The following is an 18,261-nucleotide window of genomic DNA, read 5'->3' on the forward strand; positions in this document are numbered from 1 at the left end:
GGTTCAATCCATGTTCCCGATAGCATATACTGTAGCATATAGTAATAATATGCAAGCTTGGTATTAAAAGCAGAATACTTTCAGAGAGCGGATGGGGATTGCCTGGAATCAAATCCCATGATAATATATAAGACTATGATTCATGGGCTGAATGTTGTAGCTGGGCATTACCAAACTGACCATACTGACCATCCTCGCGCCTGTAATGTCCTTTTGAGCCCTTGATCCTTGATCCTTGAGCAATATCAAAATCGGCTCTCTAGATCCCTAAATGTGCCTTTGAACCCTGAGCATAGAGACGAGCAAAGACCTGAAGTGAGAGGGATAAGATGAACCCTTGTCAGATTGCCCTCATCCCTAATTCCCTAAATACTGTAGCCCCCTTGAGCTCTTGATTTGCGAATTCCTTGCCTATTGCCTAGGGTACTTATATACCTATACTGTATACTGTAGTAGCTTTTGGTTATGACACGCGCGGTAAAGTCCGTTACAGGTACTTATGTAGGGGTTATGGTTGGAGTCGCGGGGATTGCTTGGGGGATGGAGGGCATGCGTACAAGGATTGAATTACGGTGGCTCCGGTGGCATTTTGAACCTGCGACACACCTGCCAAGCTGCGACACGACTCTGGACCACTTGCTCACGTGACTTGCTCACCTCGTCTATCCTGGAATCTAGTGCTCGTCCGAGACTCCAGTATAATAGCGAGACTAGGGAGACAGAGCACAAGAGCACAGCACGAGGCCAGCGGCCCGAAAGCCCGAGAGTTCGATAGCTCATGTGTCCTAATTTCCCTGTACGTAGACTTTGAAAGCATCCCGCCGCGCCTTCCGGCGCCCCATCCATCACCTCAAACTCACACCTTGCATGCCTCGAATCCTCTTAGCCTGCACAAGCCCACAGGCACCGCCGGCCCGCTTCCCTCAACCTCCTGAGCATGCTTTAATGATGATTAGGAATGTTGTCAGACATTGTTAATCAAGCCTATTACCAAAGTGTCAAAGGAATCAAATACGTATACCATCCCATCCATTCAACCACTCGAATCCTACAGTCCCCCTCCCGACTAGGCTTACAGACTGGTCCTTCTCTTCATCCCCTTGTTCCTCACATATCCATCCCTCCCTCCCCTTCCTTGCTTTAGCCTCTGATCCTCTTGCTTCAACCTCTCTCGTCACTCCCTCACCATCTACCTTATTCTCCACGTCCGCACCCTCTTCCTCCTCCTCCTCCTCCTCCCCCTCCCACCACTCGACTACAAGTCGCCTTCCAATCAGCCTTACAGTCACAAGCATTGTCGTTGCACCTTCCTGCTCTACCCCTCCTTTCGGAGAGTATCTCGAACGAACGCGACCCGAGACTCGACCCTACCCTTTAACACTCGACATACTTGACACGCAACACCCTTGGCCTATTCGCCTCGGGTCATACCCAGTAGTGTAGTAGTGGGCCTAGTACTCGCCAGTACCCAGTACCCACCAAATATACCTAAACCCACGTTTCCTCGACGACACGTCCTTGATCCTTGATTCCTTGATCCTTCACGATAGACTACCAGTCCTGAACTGGATTCTGCTTCATCATCCTTTCATTCTCCATTCTCGTCCTCATCCTCATCCTCGTCCAACCACCCCTCCACTCGGCCTTCTCCATCCATCATCCATTTAACGCTGCCGCCATCAACCCCCCCGTATGCCCGCTTGACAAAGTCGGCGTCCAAAGAACACGCCATCCTGTCGTCCCAATCTGCCAGGATGCCGCTTCGACGGACCTCGGGCCACAATTTCAGCTCGACAACCAGCCGCATCCGTTCTTCAGACATACAACACACCGACAATCCATCACTGCATGATGCCTCAAACCTCAGCAGCGGTTACTCTCGTCCAGAGTCGCTCGTCGGCGAGCAGAAGGTCGTCACATCAATAGTATCGCGTCTCGTCAACAAGGTGAGTCTTCGGTCGCGCAGTCGTTACGTTCTCTCAATCACGTACGACGTTTGACGCGTCTTTCGGCTAGTGCTGACGCGTCCCAGTTGCCATGCAACTCTGGCATCAAGTTGGCGATGATGGAGATAGATGAAGGCGTCAAGACGACTGTTGAGAGTCTCCTCCAGATCTCAAGAATCCGGTTACCGCTTGTCGTGCATGCCCTTGCGAGCTCGCTGGAGACTCTGTCCAAGGTAAGGTGGCGTCGCGCAACCAGACACTGATCCGCTCCAGTACTCGGGAACAGGCGCCCTTGTCGATGCCCCTCTCGACACCATCCACTCCCAACTATATCTTCTCCAAATCCTTGTCCAATGCCTCTCAGAGTCCTGGAACCTAAACGCGAACGCAGCCAACCCCCCACACTCCGAGCTGCCCGCATGCTGGCCCGACCCACCACCACTGGATGACCACTTGGCGCGTCACCTGCTTGGCGTACTCGTCATCTACATCCGGATGCTCTCCCAAGAGAGCTCACATAGCAGCTCAGCAGGAGCGCTGCCTCAGCTGTCCAACCGCGATGGCAAGTCCCCGAGCACCACTTCTGTTGCTGCCTGGGGCGCTCAGATCAACACGCCCGGCGCGAGCTCATTTTCTCTGGGAGCCAACTTCATCCAGGGTCACTCGTATCCGTCCGCGCCGACGGCACGACCGCCAGGCATACCTGAGCACGCCAAGTTGCTGGCACCCACTGCGTCGTCCCACGCGTCGGCGATCACCCAGTTGACAAAGAGGACCGCCCGAGTCATCTTCTACCTCTCCGCGTCCAATTGGCCTCTGGTCTTGTCACGCATCAAGGCGCGGGTGGCTCACTTGACGACGACGCTGGAGGAGAACCCCGAACTCTTCGAGCTGCGGTTCCTCGAGTGGGCCAATGTTGACGCTACACGTCTGGCTCAGGCATTGCAAGAGATCTCGACGCCGTTTCTGCACGTTAAGCGGCCAGCCCAGACGGCGCTTGCCTCCGCACTCCGCAAGGCGATATGGAACTGGATCGACGTCTATCCCGCCGAATACCAAGCCCTCATCGAAGGCACACGGAAGCTGGACGGCAATCCAGACGTACTCTTCGACGTTCTCCTCTCCATGTCGGATTCGTCCTCCACCAACAAGCGCGCCAAGGTTTTCTACCCGCTTATGGCGATGCTCCTCGTCCTGTCGCCAGATTCGTTGAAGCGGTTGGCAATGGGCGACGTCTCCCGAGGAGGGTCAGCTTTCGCCAAGAAGCATAGCTTCCTGGATAGCTTGCGCAAGGGCCTCTCCCAAAGCAAGTCATTCGAGGCTTGCGCCGTCTGCTACGTTGACCTCGTCCGCGCGGCCATGTGCTGCAGTCCGCGATTGGAGACGTCTGGTATTCGCACCCTCGCGCCAGACCTGCAGAATGACTTGAAGGTAAGCGTGGTGCGACGTCCATGGCTGACAACAGAATGCACTCTTCTACTCGTCCCTGGCCACCGAGATCACCGACATCAACATTATTGTTGACGGCCTTGTGGCGTTGTACCGCTTCAACCCAACCGTGACTACTCAGGTGATCTTCCCGAAGCTCTGGACCGACAACTCAGACAACAGCAAGATCATAGGTCTCCGCGCTTGCACTGCGCTGGTGATGGAAGGCCAGCGCTTGCCTTGGCATCCTGCGCTCAGCTCTCTGCGCCAGGAAGTCGCGCGCGCCATCCGAGGCATGCTACGGTCCACTGCTCCTAGCGTCATCAACCACGGCATCAACCGCCGCGGGCGGAGTAGCATCGACCTTCCATCAACACAGACAGATGTCACTTGGGAGATCCTCAACCTAATGGCTCTGGACCCATCATTCGCGTACGAAGGTCTTGGCGACTCGCAGGACACGCTCGGCAACCTATTGGGTGGTATCTCCTCACTCACGGCCGTGTCCTGTCCGATGACGATCCGCGCACAGGCAGCGAAGACCAACCTCGTTCTTCTGGATCGACTCGTCGAGCAGTGCCAGAGCGACCCTTCCAGAGCAAACCAGGCCAGCCAGTCGGCTCTCTTCATCTGGCAGATCCTCATCGACTCGAGCCGGCGCTTCCTCGTCGATTTCCAGCTCGGCGACATTGACGACATGGCCATGATGTGCGGCGCATTCCGTTCGACTGTTCATTCCATGTTGAACGTCGTCACCTCGCTCCCAGAGCTCGCCAAAGCACCAGCAGCGCGACCGGCCGTACTTGTTGCCAAGGTCGCGACCGTTACAAGCTTGACAGGCCCCGACGTTGAACAGACCAACATGGCGTCACCCGCGCTCATGGCTCTAAGCAAACTGATGCTCATTGTTCGGTCATCGGTCAGCAACAGCCAGGCCCAGATGGACGAGATATCTAGCCATGGCAATATGCTCGCTCAGCTAGGCAGCCTGCCCCCGGCCACAGGTCGCAATCAGCAACAGCGTGCTATCCGCCGCATCATGAAGACGCATGTCCGATCCTCCACCTTACTTGGCGGGGTCTGGATCGGCCTCGCCGCTCGCCTGCGCATTCTCACAAACAAGATCCACTCTGCTGAGTCGGATGCGCCTGAGAAGGACTACAGTCGGCGCCGTAACATGGCTGCGGACATCGAAGGCCTCACCGAGGACGAGTCCAAGGAGTGGCAGAACCTCGTCTCGTTCCTGTGCGCCACCAGTGGCGTCTGCACTCCCGACATGGCCTCCATTCCCAACGTCTCGGAAGTGGTGGGCAAGGGCGTCCTGCCGCGCGTGTACGATGATGCTACCGACCTCGCTACTCAGGTCGAGAGCTTCCTACGCGAGTGCGTCGATTTCCTCGTCAGCAACTCGATTTACGTCCGCGAATCTATCAAGGATGCTCTCGGGAACGAGCTTCCCCTCAGTCTCTGTCGTGTCCTGGTTGTGCAGATGACCAAGTTGCTATCTCACTCGACTGGGCCCACGGGGGTGGCGACGTCGGAAGCGTTCACGACATTCGTCGATCAGGTTATCGCTGTGATCCGCCTGTGGGTGGAGCGCGTCAACCCGGACGAGAGTAGCGGCGTGCAAGTGGATCTTGGAGAGTTGCTCTACCTCATCGCCCAGTACACGCATCGCTTAGGCCGCGAGGACGCTTCACAGCGCATCAAGATCAAGTTTTGCCAGCTTTTCGAGGCTGTCCTTGGCAAGCCTGAGTTTGTGGTCCTCTGCAACGCAACCAAACTCCGCAACGCAGTGCTCGAGTGGATGTGTGAATGGTCAATCGAGACCCTCCGGGACGAGTTCCATATCGGCATCCAGGACAAGGTGCAACGTGACCTTGACATCTCGTGTCTCCGCGCCATGATCCCCATCACCGACGGCCTTGTCATCCGCTCAGCTGGAGACGACTCGGAGGACTCCCAAAACGTTGCCAAGGCACGCCTCTTCTACCGCTATTATGTGTTGCTCGTACGCGTGCTCGAGAGATCCAACAGCCTCGAGTCTGAGTCATCGCATGTGGCTAGATCAGTGTCCAACATGAGTACTAAGGCTGGCGGCGGGGAGAGCTATCCAGCACTCGCGATTCTGGTTCTTTCCAACCTCCTCTCCGCCAATGTCGACGTTGGTCTCAAGCACTGTCTATCGCTGGCCTACCACGAGGACTCGACTATTCGCACGGCGTTCATGCAGCTTGTCTCGAACATCTTGCAGCAGGGCACACGCTTCGGTGGCCTCGCTGTCAAGAACGCAGCCGCTCCCAAGGTCTACTTCGACGCTCTTGCGTCGCCCAACCTTGCTCTCGCTGTCGCCATTTGCGAGGCGTGTTCACCAAACGAGCTCGACGAGATCTCATCCCTCCTGTTTCGTGTCTTCGAGTCCAAGGGAAACCTTCTCAACCTTATGAAGGTCCTCATTGAGCGCGACGTCGCTCTCACAAGTCACGAGTCCGAGCTGTTCCGCGCCAACTCGATCATGACGCGTCTCATCACCACATTTGCCAGGACGTATGGCTACAACTATGTCCGTAGCTGCCTCTCGCCCCTGGTTTTGTCGATGGGCGAGAAACCCGCAGAGTGCTCGTTTGAGCTAGACCCGGCAAAAGGCGGTGCCGTTGAGGACATCGACCGCAATGCCGAGCACCTCCGGCTCATGTGCCAGGCACTCCTCGACATCATCTACAACTCGATCCCCAACCTCCCAGTCCTCTTCCGTGCCTTGTGCCATCACATCTGGGAGGTTGTCGAGGACCGTTTCCCGGACTCAAGGCATTCCGCCATTGGCTCGTTCATTTTCCTGCGGTTCTTCTGCCCGTCAATTGTTTCACCAGAGAGCATCGACCTCGATATCCCGGCGGAGAGACGCGACACGCGCCGCGCCCTCGTCCTGATAACAAAGGTTATCCAGAACCTGGCCAACAACGTTCTGTTCGGGAGCAAGGAGGTGCACATGAAGCTCCTCAACCAGTTCCTGTCGGACAACATCCGCCAGGTGACGAAGTTCCTGTCTGATGTCGCTCAGAGGCCACGCAGCTGGGAGGTGGCAGCCGCGACCAAGCTGTTCCAGGAGGAGACGGAGCGCTCAATCGACGTCGAGGCCGACAATGCTATCATCCAGAAGTTCATCTACAAGCACTTCTCTCGTCTCGAGACCTTGCTCGAAGGTATGCCCACGTCCTACCGGACACGCCAGGGAACATCATCGCGCTCAGTGCGGCTCGACCTCGACGGCAAGGGTGCCCTCGCCAACCTCCGCCGGATCATGGACGAGACTGGGCCGTTGCCTGATCCGGTGCGGCTCAGCGTTAGCGCTCGTTCCCAGGTCTATGACGACTTCATGCGCCACAACGCGGGCCGCAACACCGACAGCGCAGCCTCCGCGTTCTATGAGGGGCAGCCCAGCCAGGCCGGAAGGCGAATCTTCTACCTCATCCTGGCGCATGTCGCGCTTGTCGACTACGACCTGCTCGCGTACCGGATCTTCTCGCTCATGGACAACGTGACCGACTACTTCGACGTCATCGTCGACATGACCGACTTCTCTCCTCAGAGCGAGATCCCCATACCATGGCTGAGGCGATCCTTGCAGATGTGTCCACCGCGGATCATGCCGTTAATCCACACCCTGGTGTTGTACAACCCCAACTCGTACGTCAAGAAACGCTTCCGTCAACTGCTCGCCGAGTTCCAGCCATACGCACCGACGATGAAGAACGTCATCGCGGCGAGCTCGCCCGCGGAGATCCACGACCTCATCCCCGCCTTCAACGGCTACGAACTGCCGGAGCGGACCAAGGTCCTGGCATATAATGCTGAGAACGTCTTCACGAGCCTGCAGTGTGTCTCGGACCATGAGCAGCTAGTTCCTGTTGTCGTCAAGCTGTCGACGGAGAGCATCCAGGTGGCGTCGGTGAGTACATTCATGCATCGCGCCCGCTGACTCGCAGTGGAGGAAACAGGACCTCACTCCGTCGGTCAAGTCGTACATCATCGACGTAATCGACCTGGCAGACGTCAACGAGATTACGATGGGTAGACAGAACACCGACCAGTTAACACTCAAGTACTCGCATAACAAGACTGTCACGTTCACATCCCAGAGCGGTGAGTGTACTCGTAGTCCAAGGGTTGCTGACCTGTAAGTGGAGCGTAACGAGCTCGCCCAGATCATCCGCGCCGCGGTCAGCCGGTTCAGGACAACGCCGTCTGACGATCGCATCCTGCGTCCAACCGACGTGCCCGGAACACTGCTCAACGTCGCGTTCCTCAACCTGTCGTCGAGCGACGAGACCCTTCGTCTCGGGGCTTACAATCTCGTCCACGAGCTGTGCCAGTTCTTCAAGTACGACCTTGCGTCACAAGTCCTCAAGGTATCAACAGGCCTCACTATACCGAGTAACTCGCTGTCGTTTGTTTACAAGCTTAGCAAGGCGCTGGCCACGACTGCTCCCAATCTCACCCTCGAGTTCCTGAAGGAGTGGACCGTCGGCTTTGCGAAGGCCGACACGCCCCAGAAGGCCGCCTGTCTGCACTACGTCGGGCCCTGGCTCAAGAACCTCGAGCTGTTCGCCAAGCCATCACGTGACGACGGGGTCGAGAACGCCAAACAGGTTGCCGACGTCGTTAGAAGCCTCATCGCCCTAACTGTCGCCGAGCGGAAGCGGCTCCATCTCTCTATCCAGGAGCACGTGTGGAGGGTGCTCGCCTCCTCACACGAAGCGCTCATCGACCTCATTGTCCGGGAACTGCTGCACCTCGCTGTTAACGCTGGTCCGGGATCCGAGAAGGCCGAGGGCGCGGCCGACATTCTCGTCTCGCTCAGTTCAACAGCTGTCCGTGGCAAGGTCGTCGCGCGCCTCCGCAAGAGCATCGGACAGACGTGTGTCAAGCCAACTAACATCCTCAGCGACAGCCCGTCATGGAACGAGATCTGCACGCTTGCGCGGATCAACCTCGCCCTCGCGTTCAGCCCACCAAACGCCCTCGACACGCAACTGTTCTTGCCGGACCTCTTCCACACCATCGTTCTCATCTCGGGCATCGGACCGGTCATGATGCGCCAAATTGTGTATGGCCTGGTAATCAACATCCTCCAGTCGTTGGCCACGATTGCGGCCGCTGGGGATATGGACGCGACCACGCTCCAACACCTTCTCCAGCAGGCCCAGCAACCCGAGATGATCCACGCGTTTGGCTTGGTGCAGAACCAGGGAAGTCTTGAACTTGCCGGCGCCACACATTGGGACCCAACCGGCCTATCTCACCTCGACTCGCTCAACAAGGTGACTAACTTCCTCGGTGACGTCCTCACTGCGGGTGCTCCCTCGATGGACTGCGCCAACGCCTGGCGTGCGCGCTGGATGGGTCTTGTCGCTGCGACCTGCTTCCAGCACAACCCTGCGACGCAGCCCCAAGCATTCATCGCGCTCGGGTACCTCGCGCAGGACGACGTGGACGACGACGTGGTCTACCAGATTGTCGTGGCCCTCAGTGGTGCCTTTGGCTCGTTCCATGAGGACGACACTGTGCCAGTAGTCAGCATGCTCCGCTGCTTAGCACGGGTCATGGGTGGGTTACACTCCGACAGCAAGTACGCCAACGTCCTCTTCTGGATCGCTGTCTCTGTCTTGCAGCTGTCGTACATCCCGCTGTTCGGTCCGGCGCTCGAGCTGCTGCTCACGACCATCCGTCATTTGCGCTCAACCCAGTCCTCCAAGAACATCTTTGGGGTGCTCATGGAGGCACGCGCAGCCACGGGCGAGCAGGCTAACAAGCTTGACCAGATGTGCGGTGTCAACTTTGACACGGACCCGTACTACTCGCTGGTAGCGATCATCAACAAGGGCGTGCGCCACCCCAACACACGGGCCCTTACGATCGAGACGCTCACCGAGCTCCTCCGCCTATCATGCGCCGAGGAGACGATCGAGGACCGTGACCGACTCCTACAGGGGCGGAGCGTGCCGTTCTTCACGGCACTGCTACCGCTATCGGCCAGCAGCCCGGCGTCCGTACGGGAGCTCCTCCAGGTCGCCAATGTCGTGTTAGAGAACGACAGAATGCCAGACATTGCCAACCTCGGCGTCTACGACCTGCTATCGTTGCTGGACAACTCAAAGGTGCTCCTGTTCGTCACTCTCATTGTCACGATCCTCACCAACGTGAGCAGTGACGCAGAGAAGTTAGTGCTCTACCGTCTTCTGGCAGACGCCAGCATGGACGCACCAGACGTGGTCGCGACAGCCTACGACACACTCATCCCGCGCATGACGGGCGTGCTCACCACGACGACGTCGACGGCAATCCTGCAAAATGTCACCCTAATCTTTGAGCGCGCCATGGCCGATGCCACATACACGTTCCCAACTGGCCAGGCAACCGACAGCAGTTCGTCGGTGCACAAGAAGAACTACTCGGCCAGCGTGAGCTCTGGCCAAACGAACATTCCCGTCCGCCCGCGTGACCAGGTCCTTGAGGACCTCGGCATGAAGGGCCTGACCGACATGAGCTTTACAGGCGTCAAGCTCGACCGGTACGTCTCCCTTGAAGGATCACCTGACGCCAGCCTTTCAAACATGTCAAAGTACATTGCGGCACTTATCGACGCCTTCTCACAGTCGATCTAACGTATTCTATGATCTAGCATGTGCTACCCAGTTACCCCGTCTTACTGTACCCGTAGTAGGACTCACGCGTTATAATTAGCTCTGCAGACCATGCTTGGTGGGTGGACGAAGTTGGACCATATGCAGGGCGAGTCTTGGGGAGAGTTAGTTAAGCATGTACTACTTGATATGTCATTCTATGCCCGTTGCCAGAGCCTACTTGGTCTCGTCCTGTCTGCTATCTCCAGTGCTCGTCTATGAAATTGACAACCCCCATGCTGATATTGATGATGTACGGAATGGAATGAGCGTGGTCCAGTTCCTGAGACACATGGCCACCCAGGGGGATCTTCAGTCTGTTGACACACCTTTGTGCAGTGTTACCTACACCCGCACACACGCCAAGCGCAGGGTTCATGAGCGTGTCGTCTATCGAATGCAATGTACAACATCCCCGCCTCGTCTCTAAACCTCGAGAATGCCCATCTCGCGCCAGCGGTCGGCGAGCTCGGCGACGCCCTGTCCCATTCCCTGCGGCGTCATGAGGTCCTTCATGACGAGCAGGTCGAATTCCTTGCCAAACGCGAGGAAGTGTGCAAACAGGCTGTTAAAGTGTGCCTCGACGGAGAGGTGGACAACCTGCTCAAAGTGCGCGTGGTAGAGGTGCGCAAAGACCCGGAAGAGGTGCTTGTAAATGTGCTTGGCAGTGTATGCGAACGACGAGGGAAAGTCGCGGCCTGTTGTCAGCCCCTCCTTGCTCTTCTCCTTGGCCTTCATCCTCTCGTCCTTTTCCAACTTGTCCATCGCTTCTCCCTGCCCAACCCTCCCTGCTCCACTCTCTCTACTACACCCTCGCAACTCACCCGACTTGGTTGGGAAGACGTGCTCGTCCTCGAGCAGCTTCTGGAGCCAGCTCATCACAAAGTCGATATAAGTTGGCGCTGGGAGGGACACGAGGCGCTGGTTCTGGTCTGGCCACAGAAAGTTGAGGGTGTGTCCCGCGCTCATTGTGGGGCAGTTGTGAATGGTGCAGAACTCGGTGAGCGCCGAGTAGAAGTGGTTCAAGTTGTGGTAGAAGTCGAACACTGGTGTCAACGAGGGAACAGGCGAGAACTGGCAGAGGCTCAGCTGGCCACAGCGTCCATGTCGTTGTAGGAGTGTAACAGCAGCTCCGAAAACACTCACAGTTGATGGCAACCCATTCGTTAACGTCGACATACTTGGGCGGCGCAACGATTGTCTTAAAGCTCCCCTTGACGAGGGCGGCCTTCACGAACGGCTGGCACAGAAAGAGTGGCTTGGGCCCAGGACTAGGCGGCATGCCACTCAGCTCGGCGCCGGGAGACACTAGAGGTGCTTCATATCCTCCGGCGCTGGGACTGAGCTGGCTTGGGATTGGGGCGCGTTTGGGTGCACGCAGACGGCTGAGGTCAGCGGGACTGGGAGAGAGGTGCGGTGCGGGTCAGTTGCAAGAGGACGCCGGTCAGAAGCAGACAGTCTCTCTTACTGGCCCCCCACTGGCCTGAATCAGTACCCACCCAATGCTGTTGAGGAAGCCGGACATGTTGGACGTGGAGTATTGATGGAGTGCACTCGACGCGATCGAGCGCGGGATACCTTGGCACGGGGGGGGGGGGGGGGGCGTGTCCAGGGCACTGTAGGTGGCGACCACGTGTATTGACAATGACGTGGCTGAGGATTCTGATCAGGTCCAGTGATATGCCCTGACGATTGACGTCCAACTCAAGAGTTGAGATGGAGGTCGCGTGTGCGTGCAGCTTGCCAAGTACCTACCTATACTAGCTCAACCTCCTAACAACTAAAGCCCACAAGAGGGCCAGCGAACATGGTCTACACCAAAACGTGGACCGAGTTTGAGAGTGTACGTTACCTATCAGGATACTGCCAGCTGACATCAGGCGGTCATTGATCTGTACAACCGCGCGCCGAGGAAGGTGTGTACGAGGAAGGTTGGGAAAGAAGGGGGTTGGATGGAGATGGGTCGGGAGATCAGATGGGGGCTTGACGGGGACCTGATGAGGAGGACCGTTGCGGAGACGGCAGCGGAGACGGACGACGACAGCTGATGCCAGGCTCGGTATGTCATCAAGTTTGAGGCCAAGACGGGCAAGCTTGTGCTCAAGGTGACGGACGACAGCAAGGTGGGTTACGCTGGCTGGACGGTGGTATACAGGCGCAGGAGAAATGGGGGAGCTCATCGCCGTACCGGGACCCTTCTCGGTGACCATGTTCTTAGGCGTACCTGTTGCATCTCGTGTGGAGAGGACATGAGCGCTTGTTGATATGCGGCGCGCATGATCAACCCTCCTATATCTCTTCAGGTCCCTCCTCTCCTTTCTTGGGTCGACCCAACGTCTAGCTATCGCCTTTTTGAGACAAGCTAACGCCAGTGCCTCATGTACAAGACCCACTCGGCCATCATCCTGAACCGCTTCGAGACGCTCAACCACCGCCTCCTCTCCACCATAGCCAACGCGCGACGCCGCGCGCCCACCGCGGCATTGCTCAACTCGGGCTCGGGCGGTGCAGGGACGCCCGCAGTCGAGGGAGACGACCCAATGGTCGGGTCGGGCGTCGCGTCGCCGGCAGCCCCGGGGACGCCAAAGCCTGCCCCGGCTGCTGAGGGCGGGAAGAAGAAGAAGAAGAAGAAGGGAAAGCGGTAGCGGCATCATGCATGTTGTACAGTTCTAGCTGGGTTGGGAGGGGTTGGAAGTGGGACGCCGGATGGTACGGCAAATGCCCAGTAGACACGCTGGGGATGCGGAGGGAATACAGAGGAGGAGTTGAGAGTGCGATCTCTGCTGGATCATCTGCGTGCCAATGGCGTCTATCGGCGTGTCTACACGCCGTCTACGTCCCGTATGTACACCCGAAGTGCTGCCTTGTCGGCTCGCTGATTATATGGAGGGCAGACTGGTGTCAGTTCTCGGCGGTACTGGATTCAACTGACTCTGATCCCATCACGCCCATCCCATCACACCAGACTCACCTACGTTTCCTCTCACTTCCCTGCACCCGCATACTCTTCCACAGCAGCCTGAATCTCCTCGGCGACACTCCGGATCCGCTCCAGCGTCGCCAAATCAGACGCCGCACCACGTCCACCAGCGATCGCGGACGCGGGCCCCCCAATCTCCTGTGCGCGCAGCTTGGCCGCACCGTCACGCATCTCGGCAGCGTACGCCGTGGTCAAGGCCAGACTGGCAGCGGGGCCAGAGGACGGACCAAAGGCCGCGAGCTGGGTGGTCGCGTCGGCTGGCTTCGGGGTTGGTTCAGCCGAAGGGTCGATGAGTTTCGCGAGTGTGCTTGGTGGAAGACGCTGGAGGGCGTCGAGGTCGGCTGCGAGTTCGGACGGCGTAATTATTGGCTGCTGTTGGGGTGCCGTTGTCATTGTGAGGCGGGGAGAGGTAAAGAGAGGAGATTGAGGAAGGTGCACTGATCGGTGTCTCGCGTCATTAGTATGTCAACAGCGGAGCCAAATCCACAATCTACTGTACCATCTACAAAGTCACCAAGTGCCTTTCCCTTTCCCTCTCAATCTATAGTCTAGCATTCATATAATCAAAGGTGGAGCGCGTGGCCAATGGAGACTACCGCATCATGCGCATGTACGCGAGGAGAAGAGCACCGGAACCTGTTGCCACACCAACGAGGTACTGCAGGATCGAGAACTTTGCCTGCTCGATCTGCGTGCGTAGACCAGCAATCTCGCTCTCGATGCGCGTGTCGACCTCCTTGATCTTAAGCTCCTGCTGCGTGCTCTCGTCCCGGATCCGCCCCTTCTCCAGGTTGAGGTCGAGGCGCACGCCGGCTTGCGTGCGCATAACCTCCTCCCGCAGACGCTGCTTGAGCTTCTCGACGTCAGCCATGAGTCTGTCGTTCTCGGCCTGGCATCAGTATCTCTTCCAGCTCACCGCTCTCCTTCCCTTTCCCGTCTCTCCCTATCCATTCCCCCTCACACCCCTGCCCCCCGAGCACCCACCTTCATCAACGTCAAGTCGTTCTTCTCGTGCAGCTGCAATTCGCTCTTGAGCTGCGCAAAGTCGACGTTCTGCGTGTACCGATGCTTCTCCTGCTCGCTCTTGGACACAAGCCCTGCCTCCATGTTGCGCACGCTCTCGTCAACGGCCTCCGCCAACACCTTCATGACGCCCTCGGCCTGCTGTTGGGTCATCCCATTCTTCTGCAACCGTTCGACAAGGAGCTGTGTGTCAAAGTGCGCGACGGCAGCCGTGGCCGAGATGCGGAAAGTGCGGAGAGGAGGACGCGTGGCTGTTCAAACAGAGATGGCCGGGCAAGGAGAGCGTCAACACGAGCTTGGTATTTCACAGCAATGAGCTCACCTCGTGCAAGGATGGCACCGGCCCGTGATGTTGATGGTTGCCTTAGGACGAACATTGTGAGATGCTAGTGGTCGGGAAACGCGTCACGACTGGGGTTGATCGGCTTGGATTGCTTGGCCCCAGTGTACTGGCTGGAGGCTTTGGTGGCGAATGAAATAGGGAATGGATTCCGCACGAATTTGATTCCGGTTGCCCCCAACTTGGGTTCCCCGCATCTAAGCACACAAATTTCGAGATCAGGACATCCCTCGGCGGACCGTCACCACTGTCAACACTATTACATCTCGGTATCATCAACTGTTGTTCTGCCCATCATGCAGGTAAGCAGCTGAAACAATCTCCTTGAATCGAGCTGACAAGATCAGTCTGACGAGATCATCTGGCAGGTCATCAACCAGCAGTACGTTCACACGACCACTACCAGCACGCACTAACAACAGGTTCTGCTCCTACAAGGTCAAGTGAGTAGCTAGCCGAGTGTCTGGATTAGCTAACCCCCAAGGACTGTCACGCAGAACTTCTGCCGCAATGAGTTCAACCTGACGGGTTTCTGCTCGAGGCAGTCGTGCCCCCTCGCCAACTCGCGGTATGCGACAGTGCGCGAGAAGGAAGGTGAGTTCCCGATGCCACAACTGCAGCAGCTGACGCCAGGTGTGCTCTATCTCTACGTGAAGACGATTGAGCGTGCGCATTCGCCAGCCAACCTGTGGGAACGGATCAAGCTGTCGAACAACTACACCAAGGCGCTAGAGCAGATCGACAAGGAGCTAATCTACTGGCCCAACTTCATCACGCACAAGTGCAAGCAGCGTTTGACTAAGATCACGCAGTACCTGATCAAGATGCGGCGACTGAGCATGACACAGCAGTATGTTATTCTATCACTCTGGCGCTAACTGAAGGCCGAAAATGGTGGGGATCAAGAAGAAGCTGGAGCGTCGTGAGGCGACACGCGAGCGCAAGGCTCTCGCAGCTGCCAAGCTCGAGAAGAGCATTGAGAAGGAGCTGCTCGAGCGCCTGCGCTCCAAGGCGTATGGGGACGCGCCGCTCAACGTTAACGAGGACGTGTGGCGCCAAGTCCTCGACCTCGACAAGCAAAAGGACAAACTCGAGAACATGGAGGACGACGACAGTGTCTTGGACGAGGAGGAGTGGGAGGGCGGCGAGCGCGAGTTTGTCGAGGACTCGGACGACGAAAGCGTCAATGACCTCGAGGACTACAGCGGGAGCGAGTTTGACGAGTATGACTCGGAGGATGACGAGGGGCAGGACTTCCCGTCCGACCTTGAGGTGTCGGACGAGGACGAGGACGACGACGAGGACGAGGAGGGAAGTGACGACGAGGCAGAGGAGCCCAAGAAGGGCAAGAAGCCACCAGCACCCGCGGCCGGCACGAAGCGCAAGGCACCGCGCGAGCCGAAGCGTTCGGGCAAGAAGCGTAAGTCTAGCTATGCTGATCCCCATGACTGAGCTAACATCCAGGCCCGCACGTCAACGTCGAGTACGAGATGGAGACGGAGCCGCTTTCGCGCGAGATGATCAACAACTGGTGATCGCTTATACCTCTAGACATGATACCTCTGGGACCCCTGCATGCATACAACACTGGTTGTCGAGACTGATACATGGTTTGCGAAGCTGTGCGAGTGGAAGTGGACCATGGACCTGGAGACTAATCGTCGTCCGAGTCATCCGAGTTGAAGTCGAGCTTGAACACGGCCTCGGGGTTGTACCGACGCACCTGCTCTTCGTGGACGACCTCGACGCGCTCCCCTTGTTTCTCCGGCTCTTGGTCTGCGTGAGCTTTATCCTGACGACAACACAAGCTCACCTTGACCGATGACACCGACATCTCCCATGCCACTCATACTACCGCCAAGCTGCCACAGCAGACCCTGGCGCATCTGCGTCTCATTAGGCCAGGGGGTAGCCTGCGCGCGGTCGACTGGCGCAAGCAAGCTGGACACTGGGGCGCTGGTCGTGCGCGCAAGTGCATGCGCCTGCGCCAGGAGCACAGGTACGCCGACCGGATCTGGGTATCAGCGCTGCCATATTTCGACCTTACCGTCCTCGCGGAGTGCGATGCTATCGCTAACGCGCCGGCCCTCATCAACAAGTGCTTCGAGCTCGACACGCCCGCCCTCGAGTTCGCGCAGTAGTGCGCGTATCCGCCTCTCCAGGTCCTCTACCTCAGCCTTCTGGGCCAGTAGTGCGGCCCACGCGCGCTGATGTTCCTCCGCGTCGGCAGCGAGGGCGTCAAGCTGCGCACTGCTCTGTACGAGAGAGGCATGAAGCGCTGGAATGTCCGAGGACGACGAGGGGAGAGCGGTGAATAACTCGTTGAGGAGCGCACCCTGTGTCGTTAGAGCCAGAAGAAGCGACGTTCGGATGGGTGGGTCGGTGAGTGTGGCCGTCATTGCCGTGATTTGATGTGTTGTGAGATGTGTTATCTGTTGGCCTGATGGTTTGGCGAGACAAGTTGAGTTCGTTGACCTTGGCCTGATTTACGGAGATTAGGGAATGTCCGCAAGATCAACAGATTCAAACTTGCCACTAGTTGAAATCGCAGCTCCATCATCATCAACACAACTGCCCATGGTGCTCTCGACCGGAACGCTGAACCTCAAGTTCATGCAGCGCGCCGCCGCGCGCGCGGCCAAGACGGAGGCGCCTACCTCTACCGCGTCTCCTGTGCCAGCATCCGCTGGTCCATCTGCGTCGACCACCCCCGCGACCCCCGCCTCGCCCGCACCATCTGTCGCAACACCGGTTCCCGCGCCTGCTCAACCGGCGACACCTGTATTGGAAGATGACGCCGAGGCCAAGTGGTTTCTCCCTCGCCGTAACGCCGAGGCTGGGCCGTCAACACGTCCGCGCGTCCAGTTCGTCGCGTCATACCTTCCCTTCCTCCAGGACGACGAGTCAACTGGGGCAGCGTCGGGTCGCATGTCGTTTGGGATGGCGAAAGTGGAAGAGAAGAGGAGTGGAGATGAAGACGACGAGTTGATGAGTGATAGCGACGACGAGGTCGCCATCCGAGGCAAGAAGGGTGTCTCGGTGAGTTGTCGATTCTTGGTTCTCAAAAGCCAGTCATTCCAGTCATTCGACTAACAGCAGGCGGGGCGGTTCTTTGCAGGCGACATCACGCGGACAAAGTCGCGTGTGGACGAGCCTATGGATACGAAGGAGGTTCAGCTGCAACGCACAAAATCGCGCGCGAACGAGCCCACACCCCCGCCTGAGGAACGAACCTTTCAGCGACCAAAGGGCTTCTCTCCACCACCGAAAGGGAAGGTCCTGGAGAAGGGGAAGGAGAAGCTCAAGGCTGGCAAAGAGAAACCAAAGGACAAGAAGGGCGGCAAGAAGGGTAATCTGTCGGATAACCTCTACGCCAAGCTCAAGGACAAGCTCAGCATCAGCAGAGAGAGTAGCGTGTCTAGCGCTAGTAGTGTGCCCAGCGCCAGTGGGAAGAAGCGCGGTAGAGAGGAGGCTGGCGCTGTGGAGAGTAAGCGGCCCCGGGTGTCTGCGCTAGATGAGCGGGCAAAGGAGCTGAAGAAGGCCAAGAAAGCTGCCAAGCGCGCGCAGGCGGGCAAGTAAGTGCGTGCTGGTAGAGTTCACCCACATCCTCACTGTACAAGATTCCTCATTGCACTGTTTATGTATGGCTTATGTTGGTGAAACCGCACGCTCCGCACAATACTTGGGAGATAAGGCAGAGACCATTGGGATCCTAGAAGTTGTGAGGTTGCCCCGACCCCGAAATCTCGCTCCTGATCCAGCCCCACATCCTCAAGTCAGTACTAACGCCAGCTCAGCAACCCATCTACACTCGTTCCTCCATTCCTCCACTCAATGTTGCAGACAGACCTCTCTGACACA

General features: G+C 57.6%; 8 protein-coding genes across 8 annotated transcripts; 4 read left to right on the plus strand and 4 right to left on the minus strand.

The window, feature by feature from the left end:
* Positions 1 to 1,754: 1,754 nt before the first annotated feature.
* Positions 1,755 to 10,039, plus strand: IRA2 (uncharacterized protein; the record flags this gene model as incomplete). Its single annotated transcript, XM_060600876.1, has 7 exons — positions 1,755 to 1,946; positions 2,033 to 2,179; positions 2,220 to 3,377; positions 3,412 to 7,323; positions 7,361 to 7,517; positions 7,557 to 9,945; positions 9,979 to 10,039. 7 exons carry the CDS (start codon positions 1,755 to 1,757, stop codon positions 10,037 to 10,039), a joined length of 8,016 nt encoding a protein of 2,671 aa, XP_060457427.1.
* A 444-nt stretch (positions 10,040 to 10,483) lies between these two features.
* MOB2 (uncharacterized protein) lies at positions 10,484 to 11,582 on the minus strand (the record flags this gene model as incomplete). Its single annotated transcript, XM_060600878.1, has 4 exons — positions 10,484 to 10,755; positions 10,882 to 11,103; positions 11,204 to 11,442; positions 11,557 to 11,582. The coding sequence occupies 4 exons, from the start codon at positions 11,580 to 11,582 to the stop codon at positions 10,484 to 10,486; spliced, it is 759 nt and encodes a 252-aa protein (XP_060457428.1).
* A 282-nt stretch (positions 11,583 to 11,864) lies between these two features.
* On the plus strand, positions 11,865 to 12,702 carry CcaverHIS019_0409840 (uncharacterized protein; the record flags this gene model as incomplete). Its single annotated transcript, XM_060600879.1, has 4 exons — positions 11,865 to 11,900; positions 11,938 to 11,973; positions 12,112 to 12,180; positions 12,430 to 12,702. The coding sequence occupies 4 exons, from the start codon at positions 11,865 to 11,867 to the stop codon at positions 12,700 to 12,702; spliced, it is 414 nt and encodes a 137-aa protein (XP_060457429.1).
* Positions 12,703 to 12,936: 234 nt separating this feature from the next.
* CcaverHIS019_0409850 (uncharacterized protein) lies at positions 12,937 to 13,430 on the minus strand (the record flags this gene model as incomplete). The annotated part of the gene is made up of 3 exons (XM_060600880.1): positions 12,937 to 12,952; positions 13,029 to 13,063; positions 13,095 to 13,430. 3 exons carry the CDS (start codon positions 13,428 to 13,430, stop codon positions 12,937 to 12,939), a joined length of 387 nt encoding a protein of 128 aa, XP_060457430.1.
* Positions 13,431 to 13,629: 199 nt separating this feature from the next.
* FMP32 (uncharacterized protein) lies at positions 13,630 to 14,437 on the minus strand (the record flags this gene model as incomplete). Its single annotated transcript, XM_060600881.1, has 3 exons — positions 13,630 to 13,926; positions 14,022 to 14,311; positions 14,383 to 14,437. 3 exons carry the CDS (start codon positions 14,435 to 14,437, stop codon positions 13,630 to 13,632), a joined length of 642 nt encoding a protein of 213 aa, XP_060457431.1.
* A 259-nt stretch (positions 14,438 to 14,696) lies between these two features.
* Positions 14,697 to 15,935, plus strand: mak16 (uncharacterized protein; the record flags this gene model as incomplete). The annotated part of the gene is made up of 7 exons (XM_060600882.1): positions 14,697 to 14,702; positions 14,748 to 14,782; positions 14,823 to 14,843; positions 14,885 to 14,994; positions 15,034 to 15,250; positions 15,285 to 15,820; positions 15,865 to 15,935. The coding sequence occupies 7 exons, from the start codon at positions 14,697 to 14,699 to the stop codon at positions 15,933 to 15,935; spliced, it is 996 nt and encodes a 331-aa protein (XP_060457432.1).
* Positions 15,936 to 16,054: 119 nt separating this feature from the next.
* Positions 16,055 to 16,799, minus strand: CcaverHIS019_0409880 (uncharacterized protein; the record flags this gene model as incomplete). The annotated part of the gene is made up of 3 exons (XM_060600883.1): positions 16,055 to 16,170; positions 16,214 to 16,414; positions 16,448 to 16,799. The coding sequence occupies 3 exons, from the start codon at positions 16,797 to 16,799 to the stop codon at positions 16,055 to 16,057; spliced, it is 669 nt and encodes a 222-aa protein (XP_060457433.1).
* Positions 16,800 to 16,977: 178 nt separating this feature from the next.
* CcaverHIS019_0409890 (uncharacterized protein) lies at positions 16,978 to 17,979 on the plus strand (the record flags this gene model as incomplete). The annotated part of the gene is made up of 2 exons (XM_060600884.1): positions 16,978 to 17,439; positions 17,500 to 17,979. The coding sequence occupies 2 exons, from the start codon at positions 16,978 to 16,980 to the stop codon at positions 17,977 to 17,979; spliced, it is 942 nt and encodes a 313-aa protein (XP_060457434.1).
* Positions 17,980 to 18,261: the final 282 nt, after the last annotated feature.

The sequence above is a fragment of the Cutaneotrichosporon cavernicola genome, assembly GCF_030864355.1.
Source record: "Cutaneotrichosporon cavernicola HIS019 DNA, chromosome: 4".
Taxonomy (NCBI): Eukaryota; Fungi; Basidiomycota; class Tremellomycetes; order Trichosporonales; family Trichosporonaceae; genus Cutaneotrichosporon; species Cutaneotrichosporon cavernicola.